The following is a 12747-nucleotide window of genomic DNA, read 5'->3' on the forward strand; positions in this document are numbered from 1 at the left end:
GGTTTACTGGCTGCTAGTTATAGCCAAGATTAGGAAGTCCGTCAAAATAAAAAAATGATCTTGATGTCTCTGATAATGGGAAAACAATAAACCCTTCTGGAAGTTAAAAACTCTCTTAACAAGAATGTCAAAAGGTTACCTCATTGTGCTGCAGCTGAGTAACCAAATCATTCAACTTCAGAGCTCCAGCTTAAGCACTACTTCTTATCCATAATGGACTTTGTCATCATTTTCATCATCTTCTGAGGCTCCTCAAAAACTGGTATTTCCTCCTCTGACCTTTTTTTTTAAAGTTTATATTTTAATTAACAACAATACTTAAATTATCTTTAAAAAAAGATAAAGAGTTTTTGATGTTGTGTTGATGTTTTTCATCAGTTTATTAATGTGAGACTATACATTCTGAACTGATCTGTAGTTCATACTTTGGTACAGACGCTAAATACAGCCCATATGTGAAGGTTAAATTACAGACCCCAGCAGTGACGGTTTCACCTATGAAGTAATTTCACTGTGTAAGTGTTACAAGGATAAAAAGTCAACAGAGTCGTGTTTCTTTCATCACAGAAAACGCTTTAATTGATGCTGTTACAGGTAAGAATCAAAATATAGCAAATAACTAACAAAGAAGCATTTAAAGGCACATTAAAGAAAACCTGATCACACTGTACTGTATGTGGTTCTTGCTAGCAAAACATTACAAAAAGGTTATGATTCTTTAGGAGTCCATCTGTTTGGATTTGCTCTCAACAAACTCAATTTCTGAAGAAGCTGAAGACCTAGAGCAACATTATCACCTGCTGCTAGACAAAGTGAAAAAGAAAACAAAAATTTCAATCCAGCAATTCAAGAGAGGAAAGAGATTTACTTGATCTCAATGCTTTGAATGCGAGCACCCTCATGAAAGCTCATGAACGAGTATTCCTGTGCACCGAGGCGGTTGGGGAAACTAAATGTTGAGCCACCTGGTAAAGTCACCTCAAACTCTGAAGGAGTGAATCTGATGACAATCTAAAAGGCATGAGAGACAGAGGACTTATATTATAGCTTGTATAGATAGATAGATAGATAGATAGATAGATAGATAGATAGATAGATAGATAGATAGATAGATAGATAGATAGATAGATAGATAGATAGATAGATAGATAGATAGATAGATAGATAGATAGATAGATAGATAGATAGATAGATAGATAGATAGATAGATAGATACCTTGAAGTCCTTTCCCAGGCTGAAAGGGAAGCGTTTCTCCCGTTGCTCCTGACACCACTTGTCTGCCTCGAAAGTGTTGCAAACAATGATGTTTGTGTCTCCCTTGGCATTAAAACGAGGGTTGAGATGAAGTGCAATTCTGTCGTCACTGGGGCCAATATTCACTGCAAACCTGCAACGAACAGACACACAAAGCTACATGCTTAAAACACTTATTAATTATTACTATACTAGGTAAACTATAATGAGAAGAACAACAAGAATTAAACACAAAAACATGTTTCATAGCTGTACTTTTAAGGTTTCAGCTTCCTTAAAGAGACAAAGACAGTTCACAACAAATTCAAATTTAGAAATTTTTCACCTGGTTAGCATTTTTGTGTGAAATCTGACATTTGGGAGATGACAGCTGCATCTCCCAAATGTATAACAAGAATCGATTTTGTTACATTTTGGTTGAAACTACAATTACTGAAAACCAAAAAGTTCCAATAAGAGTTTTTAGTTTATCCTTTTTATTATTTTCAATTTTACTATGATTCACTAATTTACAAAATCAGTTTGGTCTTACTCAAGTACTTACTCTTTGGAATCAGGTTTAACAACTCCAACAACAGTCAGGGTTTGTCCAACCTTGAAGGTCATGTTCTTTATTGTCATAACCTGTGAAGAAAAATTATTAGTTTACATTAGATTAGCCTGTAGTGTTTCCCTTGGGATAAATATATCGTGGACAAACGAGAGAAACATGTTCTGTAAGATAACGCACACATACAGACACAAAAGTTGGGCAGGTTGATGATATGGTGATGTTTTCTGTCTGAGGCTACAATAATATTTGCATCTAATAAAAAAATCTAGAAAGTAGTATTACTAGACAATAATGCACTGCATTAAGTAACTTACCCGTTACTGTTGATGATAATACAAAGCAACAGTTAAGAAGTGATTAATGCACACTTACACTATGTGGTAAATAGCAAAGGTCATCAAATAAATCCAAAAGGGCAGGACTCCCAAATTTTCAATCAAAAGTCAATTTAAAACAAAAACAAAACAAAACAAAAAAAACAGAGTTACATCAGCCTGGTATAGATTAAGTTTGCACCAGCTGTCAGTTCCATGTTTAAACTATGGTTTAAGACTCTCCATATCAGTTATAGGACTCGGAGAGAAGCAAAAGTAATGTAAGTTAAATATTGCTTCCAAAATTATACTTACAGTCTCCATCCTGACAGACGTAATAGGTCAAGTCGTAAAGCTGAGAAGAAATGAGAGTGCTGTGTGGTCTTGTCTCTTTGCACTCCAGCAGAAGGCCACAGTATATAGAAGGTAGGCGGTGCCTTCAACCTGAATGACATTTCAAACGGCCAGTATAACTGTGCTACTGCACAGTAAAATTTGCAGTGTTAAAATAACACTTAAAGAGTTGAATTTAACACTGGTCCCGAGTCTATTTGGTCCCATTTGGAATTGGTGTTAAATCAACTCTTTCTATAGTGTTAAAATTTTAGAGTAAAATTAACTCTAAATAGAGTGAAAATTTAGCACTGAGTAACAACGCATAGTGTTAAAACAACTTAACACTACTAGTAGTGTCGTATTATTTACTCTATCATAGTGATAAATGAACTCTATTTGAGGAAAATCCCACTGATTTTTAACACTGAACTGACTTATTTGAAATGAACACTGGGGGTTCAAATAACTGATGAGAGTTGATGTTACTCCATACTGTGTTATTCATACACTGATCTCTAGTGAAAAATTAGCTCTCATAGAGTAAAATTTTTAATTAATTTTACACCAAGTAGTGTTACTAAAACTCTTCCTGTAGTGTTACCTTTACACTCAATTTACCATTTTGCAGCATGAAAACTTGGTTTTTAATCATTCTTTTACATATAAAACAAGAAAGCAAAAACCACAACTAGATCATACATTTAACAGCTTTATTTTCATGTCAGGCTCAAAATATTATATTATATTTAGCATGCTAAACTCCTACCAGCTGACTTGTATATGGAATATAGACCATAAAAATGTTAGTAGTTAACAAATACTGCCCCTGTTGGTGAAGACTGGCTGAATGCTAAGAAAAAATATTGTGAGAAAAATAAAAGAGCTAAATATGCTTTTTATTAATCGTAAATGACATGTCACAACCATATTCACTTCATGACACTCCAGCAAATCTGTCACTGGCAAGTTTATGAATTCTGGATGTAATGTAAAGTCAGACATTTAATTAATAATCGTGAATTCACTATTTTAATGAATCACAAAATAACTGTAATTTGTGCATGAAATCAACACAAAGTGGACTGTAACAGTGAGGTGCTTTGAGGAATACTACACTACTACTAAACGTTTACACTGCAGCTTACCCCTGTTTCACATAGAATTGGAGTTCTGGCTTCTACATTATTACTTAATTTAATTTCAACCTTTAATGTGATTTAAATAATTGTAACCCTTTCCAAAAATGGTTACAATTATTTGGGGTTCGGGGAAAAAAGCCCAGTTAATACAAAGTATTTGCTGTGTTCTGTTTAGTTTTAATCCAAAGAGGAAGATTGCAATGCAGCCTTTGGTCAGCTATTATACCGGGAAAGCGAGAACTCATAACAGAAATGAAACAGGGAAAATGTTAGCATGTTTATCTTGCTGTCTAACAGATAATGTTTGTGCATATGTCTTCTCATCTACCATACCTTTCCAAGCAAATTCTCCCCGTATCCAAAAAAGTGATGCAAGGTGCTTATTATAGCCTGCCTAATTTATCAATCTAAAGAGGAAAGAATTCAATGCAGCCTTTGCTCAGCTCTGATACAGGGAAAGAGAGAAGGTGTGACAGAAATGACACAAGGAAATGTTAACATGTGTTTATCTTAATGTCTAACAGATAATGTTTGTGCATATGTCATCTCATTTACCATATCTGCACTGCTTCCCCAATTACATTTTCCCCATATCCAAAATAGTCCAAATGATACAAGCTCCTTATTATATCCTGCCTATAGTATCAAACTAAAGGGGAAAAAATCCAACACAGCATTTGTTTCTATCTAGCAGATAACTGACATGCCTATGTATGTCCATGCAGACAGGAAGATCTTTAGAGCTGATTTAAAATTGTCATTTGATGGCTTAGACCAGAGGTGTCGAACTCCAGGCCTCGAGAGCCGGTGTCCTGCAGGTTTTAGATATCACCCTGGGTCAACACACCTGAATCAAATGATTAGTTCATTACCAGGCTTCTGGAGAACTTTGAGACATGCTGAGGAGGTATTTTAGCCATTTAAATCAGCTGTGTTGGATCAAGGACACATCCAAAACCTGCAGGACACCGGCCCTCGAGGCCTGGAGTTCGACACCTGTGGCTTAGACCATCAAATGTCAAACTCCATCCCTCGAGGGCCCGTGCCCTGAAACTTTTGAATGTGTCGCTGATGCAACACACATGAATAAAATTATTAGGTTATTAACAAGACTCTATTGAACTTGACTGCATGCTGAGGTGGCAACTCCTTACCCTACTCAAGTAAATGTAAATAAATGTAAGTACATGTGCGTTTTTGAAAAAGAAATTACTGAAAATGTACTGAATGGCTGAATGAATGGTTGAATCGGCACCTCAGGATTCTGTGCTTCGAGGATTCTGGTACTTAGAATGACTCGGGGGTGTTGATTCATTTAAACTAACATAATCTTCCTGCTGCAACCAGGTTTCTGTAAGGCAGAGTAAATCAATTTGTTGATTAATTATTAATTTGTGCACTAACAAGGACTTGGAAGAGATAGACCTAATGTTTTCTAAAATCAAATTTGACTCTTTTACTCTTCGGTGCAGATGTGGATACAGTATTCTTTTTTCTTTGTGATTGTATGTTTTTTACGTCATTTTTTGCAGATTTTTAGATTATTTTTGTTTGTTTGTGACCAGACACAGACTCTAAGGAGATGGGGTTTTGGGGGGTAGCAGAAGGAGAGAAGCTATAGAGAGCTGTTTAAGACTGCAACTCTGCTTCCTGGTCCCAAATCTGGACAGTTATATAGTTATGTTTGGATGGGTTTAATAAATTTGGCCAGATTTTTGGAAATGAGAGCTGCTCCCTTCAAAGTGAAATGGATGCTGTCTCTCCTAACAAGACTAGGTTTCCCCCAGAAAGTTTTCCAATAATCTATAAAGCCCACATCGTTTTTTGGACACCACTCAGACAGACAGCAAATTCAAAAGAACGTGCAGCTAAGGATGTCACTCCTGGTCCAACTGGGGAGTGGACAAGAGAAAACTACAGATTCTAGCATTTTTTGGCAAAGTTGCACACCATCCATCCATTCGCTTCCGCTTATCCTTTTCAGGGTCGCGGGGGGCGCTGGAGCCTATCCCAGCTGTCATAGGGCGAGAGGCGGGGTACACCCTGGACAGGTCGCCAGTCTGTCGCAGGGCCAACACACAGGGACAGACAACCATTCGCACTCACATTCACTCGCACATTCACACAATGGCAATTTGGATTTTCCAATTAACCTATCCCCTCAAGCTGCATGTCTTTGGACGGTGGGAGGAAGCTGGAGTACCCGGAGGGAACCCACGCAAACACGGGGAGAACATGCAAACTCCACACAGAAAGACCCCAGCCTGATGTTGGAATTGAACTCAGGACCTTCTTGCTGTGTGGCAACAGTGCTAACCACCGTGCCACCGTGCTGCAGTTGCACACCAATTCAATATAAATTTTAGATTTATGTTACTGGTTGTCCTTACTGCCAATGTGAATTATAATTTTATTCAATTTTGCATTTACCGTTAGCCGGTGGGGAAAAATGGTCAGTCACATGAACAGTTTGGTAGTGTACTGGGGCTTCTGTTTAAGTATATTTCCTCCTCATCATCATCCAGCCACCCTGTGTTCCCCGCTGCTTGGGACAATATGCCGGGGGAGAGCTAATGGGCCCTACACTACCTTTAGCTGCACCAGCTACAGGGGCCTAGCTAGCTACGAGGTTTTTAAGGGTGCGAAGCCAAGTCTCCAGTTCAGTAATCCTGGCATCCAGAGCTGCCAATCTCTACATTTATTATAAGTATCAATACTGCTAAAGGAAGTCGAGGAGTAACACACTGAGCAGGAAAGTGCAGGAGGAACAAGTAAAGAGGCCATGCTACTAGTGAGTCAGCTACAAACTAAGCTAACCTAGCAAATCCCCAAAGACACAGTGAGGTGAGGAAATACTGTGAATATAATTAGCGGGAGAATCAACAAAGAATGTGCTTTGGATAAAGTGAAGATGTGAAGATTACACTATGAAATAAGCAGTTATATATAAGTTGTTAATTAAATTGGCTACGTAGATTAATCAATCAATCACTCAGTCAATCATTTCATTTATTTATACACATATTTAAAAACAACACAGGTTGACCAAAGTGTTGTACAAAGTAAAAAGTAAAACAAACACACACAAAGAGAACAAAACAAAAACTCACCCACACACGGCACAAAAAAAATGTTGATTTATGTACCTGTGCATTTTCAATTTTTGCCGTTCCAGATGTTTTATGTTTGTTTTTCCTACAGGTGCAGCAGTTGGCGATACATTGTGCATTTCTATTTGTATTATATCCTTTTACTATGTCTGAACCTGAATCCTCCCTTAATTATGCTGCAAAAGACCAATGCTGCTGGGGGCTTCCCTGAGTGTTTCTTTTTTTACTCACCTTTTTCACTCATTTATCTGCTTACATATGCATTTAATTAGTAGTTATTATTACAACTTCCTATTTGAACTGTGAAGTTTCTATCTTTCATGCCGAGGAAAACCCAGTGTTTGCAGAGAATGCTACTTGTCTGACTGCATCGTGCCAGGAGGGATTATGGTGTGGGGTTACTTTTCATGAGTTGAGCTCAGCCCCTTACTCTCAGTGAAAATAACTCTGGCATTTCCAGATCAGTTTATCTCTAGAAGGGATTTAAATGGTCTTCATATAAGAATACACAGAACATAAAACATTGCAATGCCAAAATATGGTCACACAGTTTCCAGTTTTGGAGCCTGTCAATTACTGAAGGCTGTTTATATTGTGATGACTCTGTCTGCCTGACTATCTGTGTTTGAAAATATAGTGCAACTTTTGCTATTAATCTACAAAACTGACCATAGATACCAGCAAAAGTTGGGGATTGCACTCTCACACTATTTTGCTCCATTTTTTGAGATTTTTAGTTGAACTTGGAGCTACCTACAGAGTTTTGCTCTCGTTAGACATACATACAATTTAGGATTAATTATTCATTTAATAATATCAAGTAGAATAGATATATATTGTAATTTGATCTGTAGTACAAACCTTGGTACATACAGTTACTGTGAGTCAAAGCGGACCCTCATGTTATGAAATATGACCCATAATAAGAATTAAATTACAGACCACAGCAGTGACAGTTTCACCTATGAAGTAATTTCACAGGGGACGCCCAAAGGCATCATAAAACATTCCATGTTAGTGTAACAAGAATAAGGAGTCACCAGAGTCATGTTTTTTCATAAAAGAATGTGTTTTAAATAATGTTGCTGCAATAAAGAAAGAACAAATGGAATGTCTTGGGAATTCAAACAAATGCTTTAGTACTTTCAGACACCTTACAGAAAAACTTGATCACACTTTATTTGATTTTTGCAAGCAAACTGCTAATTCCAAACAGAAAAATCACTTTGGCTACTTTAAAACTTCAGTTATCTGTGTCAAGGACCAAAGAAAATATTTATCTTACATCCCATCTTCACACCCAAAGCTGTTTGGATCAGGCTCTCAACAAACTAAATTCCTTTAAGATAAAAAATGAAATTAGTGATGAAATTCAAGGTTGGCACGGTCACCATCCACCTTTGGGGAGATTACCTACTGATAGACAAGCAGAAAAATAAAACAAGCAATGTGAATTGATGATGTAGATTTACTTGATCTCAATGCTTCTAATTTCAGCATCTTGACCAAATCCAATGACAGAGTACTTCCTTGCACCCATGCGGTTGGGAAAACAGAATGTTGAGCCATTTGGTAAAGTCACCACAAACTCTGAAGGTGTGAATTTAATGGCGATCTAAAAAAGACATTTTGAGTGAAAAGAAACAGAGAGACAAATTATAGATTGATTGTAATACACACACACACACACACACACACACACACACACACATATATATATATATATATATATATATATATATATATATATATATATATATATATATATATATATATATATATATATACATACATATATATGTATATATATATATATATATATATATATATGTATGTATATATATATATATATATACATACATATATATGTATGTATATATATATATATATACATACATATATATGTATGTATATATATATATATATATATACATACATATATATGTATGTATATATATATATATATATACATACATATATATATATATATATATATTAGGGGTGCAACGATATTCGTATCGATATTGAACCGTTCGATACAGTGCTTTCGGTTCGGTACGCATATGTATCGAACAATACAAAATTTGTAATTTATTTTATCAACTTTCCTTCCCCGACGTCCCGGAGCTAGCGATTTTTCCAGTCGGGCTACCAAAATCTATCTCTTCCCTGCCCGTCGGCCTATCGCAGGAAGGAAAAATATATGTCAATGCTTTTGCATTCTTTCGGAAATGTAGCTGGGTAATTATGTCATTGGCATCGGTGAGCCACTGTCAATATGTGACATATTGAAATCGCGTTTGAATTTGCGCTTGTTTTTTTGCTTTCACTTTGCAATCGCGCGAACTGTGTATAGAGAGCGACAGCACTGATCTGTGAGTGATGATAATTTGCACACCAATTCCTCTGACATCGTCTTATCAATCGTTAGCTTACTATGCAAACATGACAAGTGAAATCTCCCGCAGCAAGCTTAAACATGTGAGAGGTTGATCGCGCAGAGAATCGCTGAGCTTATGTGAGTGCGTGTGTAAAAGCAGCAGGATTTATATTTCAGTTCTGCTGAGCCAAATAAGACAGGTCAGGGTGAAGAAGTGACAGCCAAAGAAAAGCTTACCACAAAACGGAAAAGTTATGACAAATCAGACTATAAGGCAAAAAGAAAGTGCAGCTGTATGGTTTCATGGACAAAAGAATTTCTGTGGCTGCAATATGACGAGCTAAATAACCAGGGCTGCACATAAGTGGTCCGCAGGTGCGCATTCGCTGTCAAAATAAAAAACACGCACAAGGGTTAGGGTTAAATTTAAAAACTGTACTTTTGAGTTAAAATATATATTTATAATTTTAATAAATGACAAATTAAAAAGGCATGAACAATTTTTTTTTGTATCGAAAAAATATCGAACCATGACACCAAAGTAATCGAACCGAACCGTGAATTTTGTGTATCGCTGCACCCCTTATATATATATATATATATATATATATATATATATATATATATAAATATGTATATATATATATATATATATATATATATATATATATATATATATATATATATATATATATATATATATATAAGGTGAAAATACAGGCACACACTCTCATACCTGAAACTCCTTTCCCTCACAGAAAGGAAAGCAATCCTCATGTTGCTCCTTACACCAATTGCCTGCCTCCAAAGAATTGCAGACAAATTTATTTATCTGTCCCTTTGCATTAAAGCGAGCGTTGAAATGAAATGCAATTCTGTCCACGCTGGGGCCAATATCCAGCGTGAATCTGCAATGTACAGACACACAAATATTTATTACATCTTATATTCCTTTTAGCATGCGTAGGAAGGACATAGGGCTGAAATAAACTGAAATACAGATATAGCATTTTTGACACACATTTGCAAATAATTTTGCTACAATAAATTTAAAGGACCATTCACCCCATAATCAAAAACTAATGACATGGCCTCCTTGTTCACCTGATCTGAACCCCATTGAGAACCTGTGGTCCATCATCAAATGTGAGATTTACAAGGAGGGAAAACAGTACACCTCTCTGAACAGTGTCTGGGAGGCTGTGGTTGCTGCTGCACGCAATGTTGATGGTGAACAGATCAAAACACTGACAGAATCCATGGATGGCAGGCTTTTGAGTGTCCTTGCAAAGAAAGGTGGCTATATTGGTCGCTGATTTGTTTTGTTTTGTTTTTGAATGTCAGAAATGTATATTTGTGAATGTGGAGATGTTATATTGGTGTCACTGGTAAAAATAAATAATTGAAAGGGGTATATATTTGTTTTTTGTTAAGTTGCCTAATAATTATGCACAGTAATAGTCACCTGCACACACAGATATCCCCCTAAAATAGCTAAAAATAAAAATAAACTAAAAACTACTTCCAAAAACATTCAGCTTTGATATTAATGAGTTTTTTGGGTTCATTGAGAACATGGTTGTTGTTCAATAATAAAATTATTCCTCAAAAATACAACTTGCCTAATAATTCTGCACTCCCTGTAGAGTGTGGGAGGAGCCTTCAACCTGAGTGATATGTGAAACAGCCAATAGGATTGTGCCAGTGCTAAACACCCACTACCTTACTCATAGTCAAATTATAGACCATAAATAACTAATTTAGAAGTTAAAAAATGTTTGCATATGTTGGTGGTTAACATCCCACTGTTACACTGTTTGTTTGAAATGCCTCCAAAAGACTGTCTGAACTTGAATAAACCTACAATTCTCCTTCTTAGATCTTCACTGACTCTTTTGGACTTTTCAGTTGTTCTGAGGGGTTAAAATGGGACTTGACAAAAATGACAATAATATCTATTCAGAGCTCCAGGAGATTTTCTTTGTGTAACGGTTGTGATGAGCTGACCTGTGTTGCTGCTGCTTTGAAGTTTACTGCTCTTTAATGATTTGCACAACTAAATTCAACAAGGTGTAAGCAGATGCATCCCATAATGCTTTCCATTAACTACTGTTTATATTGTCTTTATCATATAGAGTATAAAGTTGGTATAAAAACTGAATGCAGTGAATGAGTCAAAGTATCACCAACATAAGTTCTAATTTACCTGAGCTGCACATGATGTAATAGTGACCATGAATGCACCGTCACTGTGCACCAGTGCAACACACACACACACACACACACACACACACAAATTATACAAGGCCTAAGGTTCAAGAAGCCAAAATGCAATTCAGCCTTTGCTAAACTACTGTGAAAGAGAGAAGGTGCGACAGAAATCATAGGGAAATGTTAGAACGTGCTTATCTTACTGTCTAATAGGTAACTTTTATGCATATGTCTTCTCATCTGTCACTGCACTCCATTTAAAAAAGGATAAATGATACAAGGTCTTTATTTTAATTTGCTGGGTTTATCAAGCCAATGAGGTCAGAATGCAGTTCAGTTTCTGCTCAGTTCTGATACTGGGAACACATAGCAGAAATGAAATAGGGAAATGTTAGCATGTGCTTATCTTGCTAACAGATAACTTTCATGTTTATGCATGCCTATGCAGATGAGAAGGAAAAAGAAGTAATTATTGTACATATATGCTGTATGGTGAACATTTTGACCTTAAAAGATCAAATATTCAACATTAAAATAATGTTTAAAAGTGAATACAAACATCTGTTTTAATTAAAGCACAGTTCAATTATAGACTAAGCTTGCACCAGCTATCAGTGTTTAAGTTATGTATTAAGAATGTCTATAAAACACAGACAAGTAAAAGTAATATTAATAGTAATACAGAGCAAGAAAAATGACCTTGACAAAACCACGGGGCAGCTAAAAACAGGAAGGTTTCTGGAAATGATTTTAAATAATCATTTGTTGGAAAGTATACAGAGTTTAAAGGATGACATGAAGTCTTGAAGCCTTGAGATGATTATTCCCATTGTTACCATCTTGGCTGTTTTGCTAAAATGGTTGGAGGGGAGAAGAATTTGAGGGGAATTTACACTAAGCAAAGTTGATCTGAGCACCCACTGTCCTCCAGTGATAACACTAAGGTACTTCAATAATCCACATTCTGCAAAAACCTTTCACTACTACTTCCAATAAAGAAAAAGAGACAACTATTATTACACTGTTATAACAAAATGTGATATAGAAAAATAATCACATATGACTCGCCTGAGTTTATTGTAAAAGTGGCAATTTGTTCTCACGTCATTCAAAAAGCAATCAATATAACTAAGTAAATAAATATCCTACTCTTCTTGGGTAAATGCAATAATATCAGAGTATTTGTGGGGATATTTCTCCAGTAAGTAGTAGCTTCAAAAGTAGAAGTCAACAACATTGCTCAGCATTTCTTAATAAATAGCAGTAATCAACTCACCTGATATTTAAAATATTTAAGTTTCCTTTTCAACGGTTTAAAGGTTCAAAACATTTAAAACTGTACCCTATCCACTTTCTCAGAAACAAAATCTGCTGTAAACCAAAAGAAGTTTACTTAAAAAAAAAAAAAGATAATTTTTCAAAAAGAATTATTGAATCCCATTTATTATG

At 35.8% G+C, this 12747-nt stretch overlaps 1 protein-coding gene across 1 annotated transcript; it reads right to left on the reverse strand.

Annotated features, from left to right (window-relative positions):
- Positions 1-552: 552 nt before the first annotated feature.
- On the reverse strand, positions 553-2513 carry LOC113020038 (beta-galactoside-binding lectin-like). Its single transcript, XM_026163706.2, has 4 exons — positions 2438-2513; positions 1800-1879; positions 1217-1388; positions 553-1011 (listed from the first exon to the last, which is right to left on the reverse strand). The coding sequence occupies exons 1-4, from the start codon at positions 2444-2446 to the stop codon at positions 865-867; spliced, it is 408 nt and encodes a 135-aa protein (XP_026019491.2). The 5' UTR covers positions 2447-2513; the 3' UTR covers positions 553-864.
- Between the last annotated feature and the right edge of the window lie 10234 nt (positions 2514-12747).

This window comes from Astatotilapia calliptera, chromosome 4 (assembly GCF_964374335.1).
Source record: "Astatotilapia calliptera chromosome 4, fAstCal68.1, whole genome shotgun sequence".
In the NCBI taxonomy this organism is placed as follows: Eukaryota; Metazoa; Chordata; class Actinopteri; order Cichliformes; family Cichlidae; genus Astatotilapia; species Astatotilapia calliptera.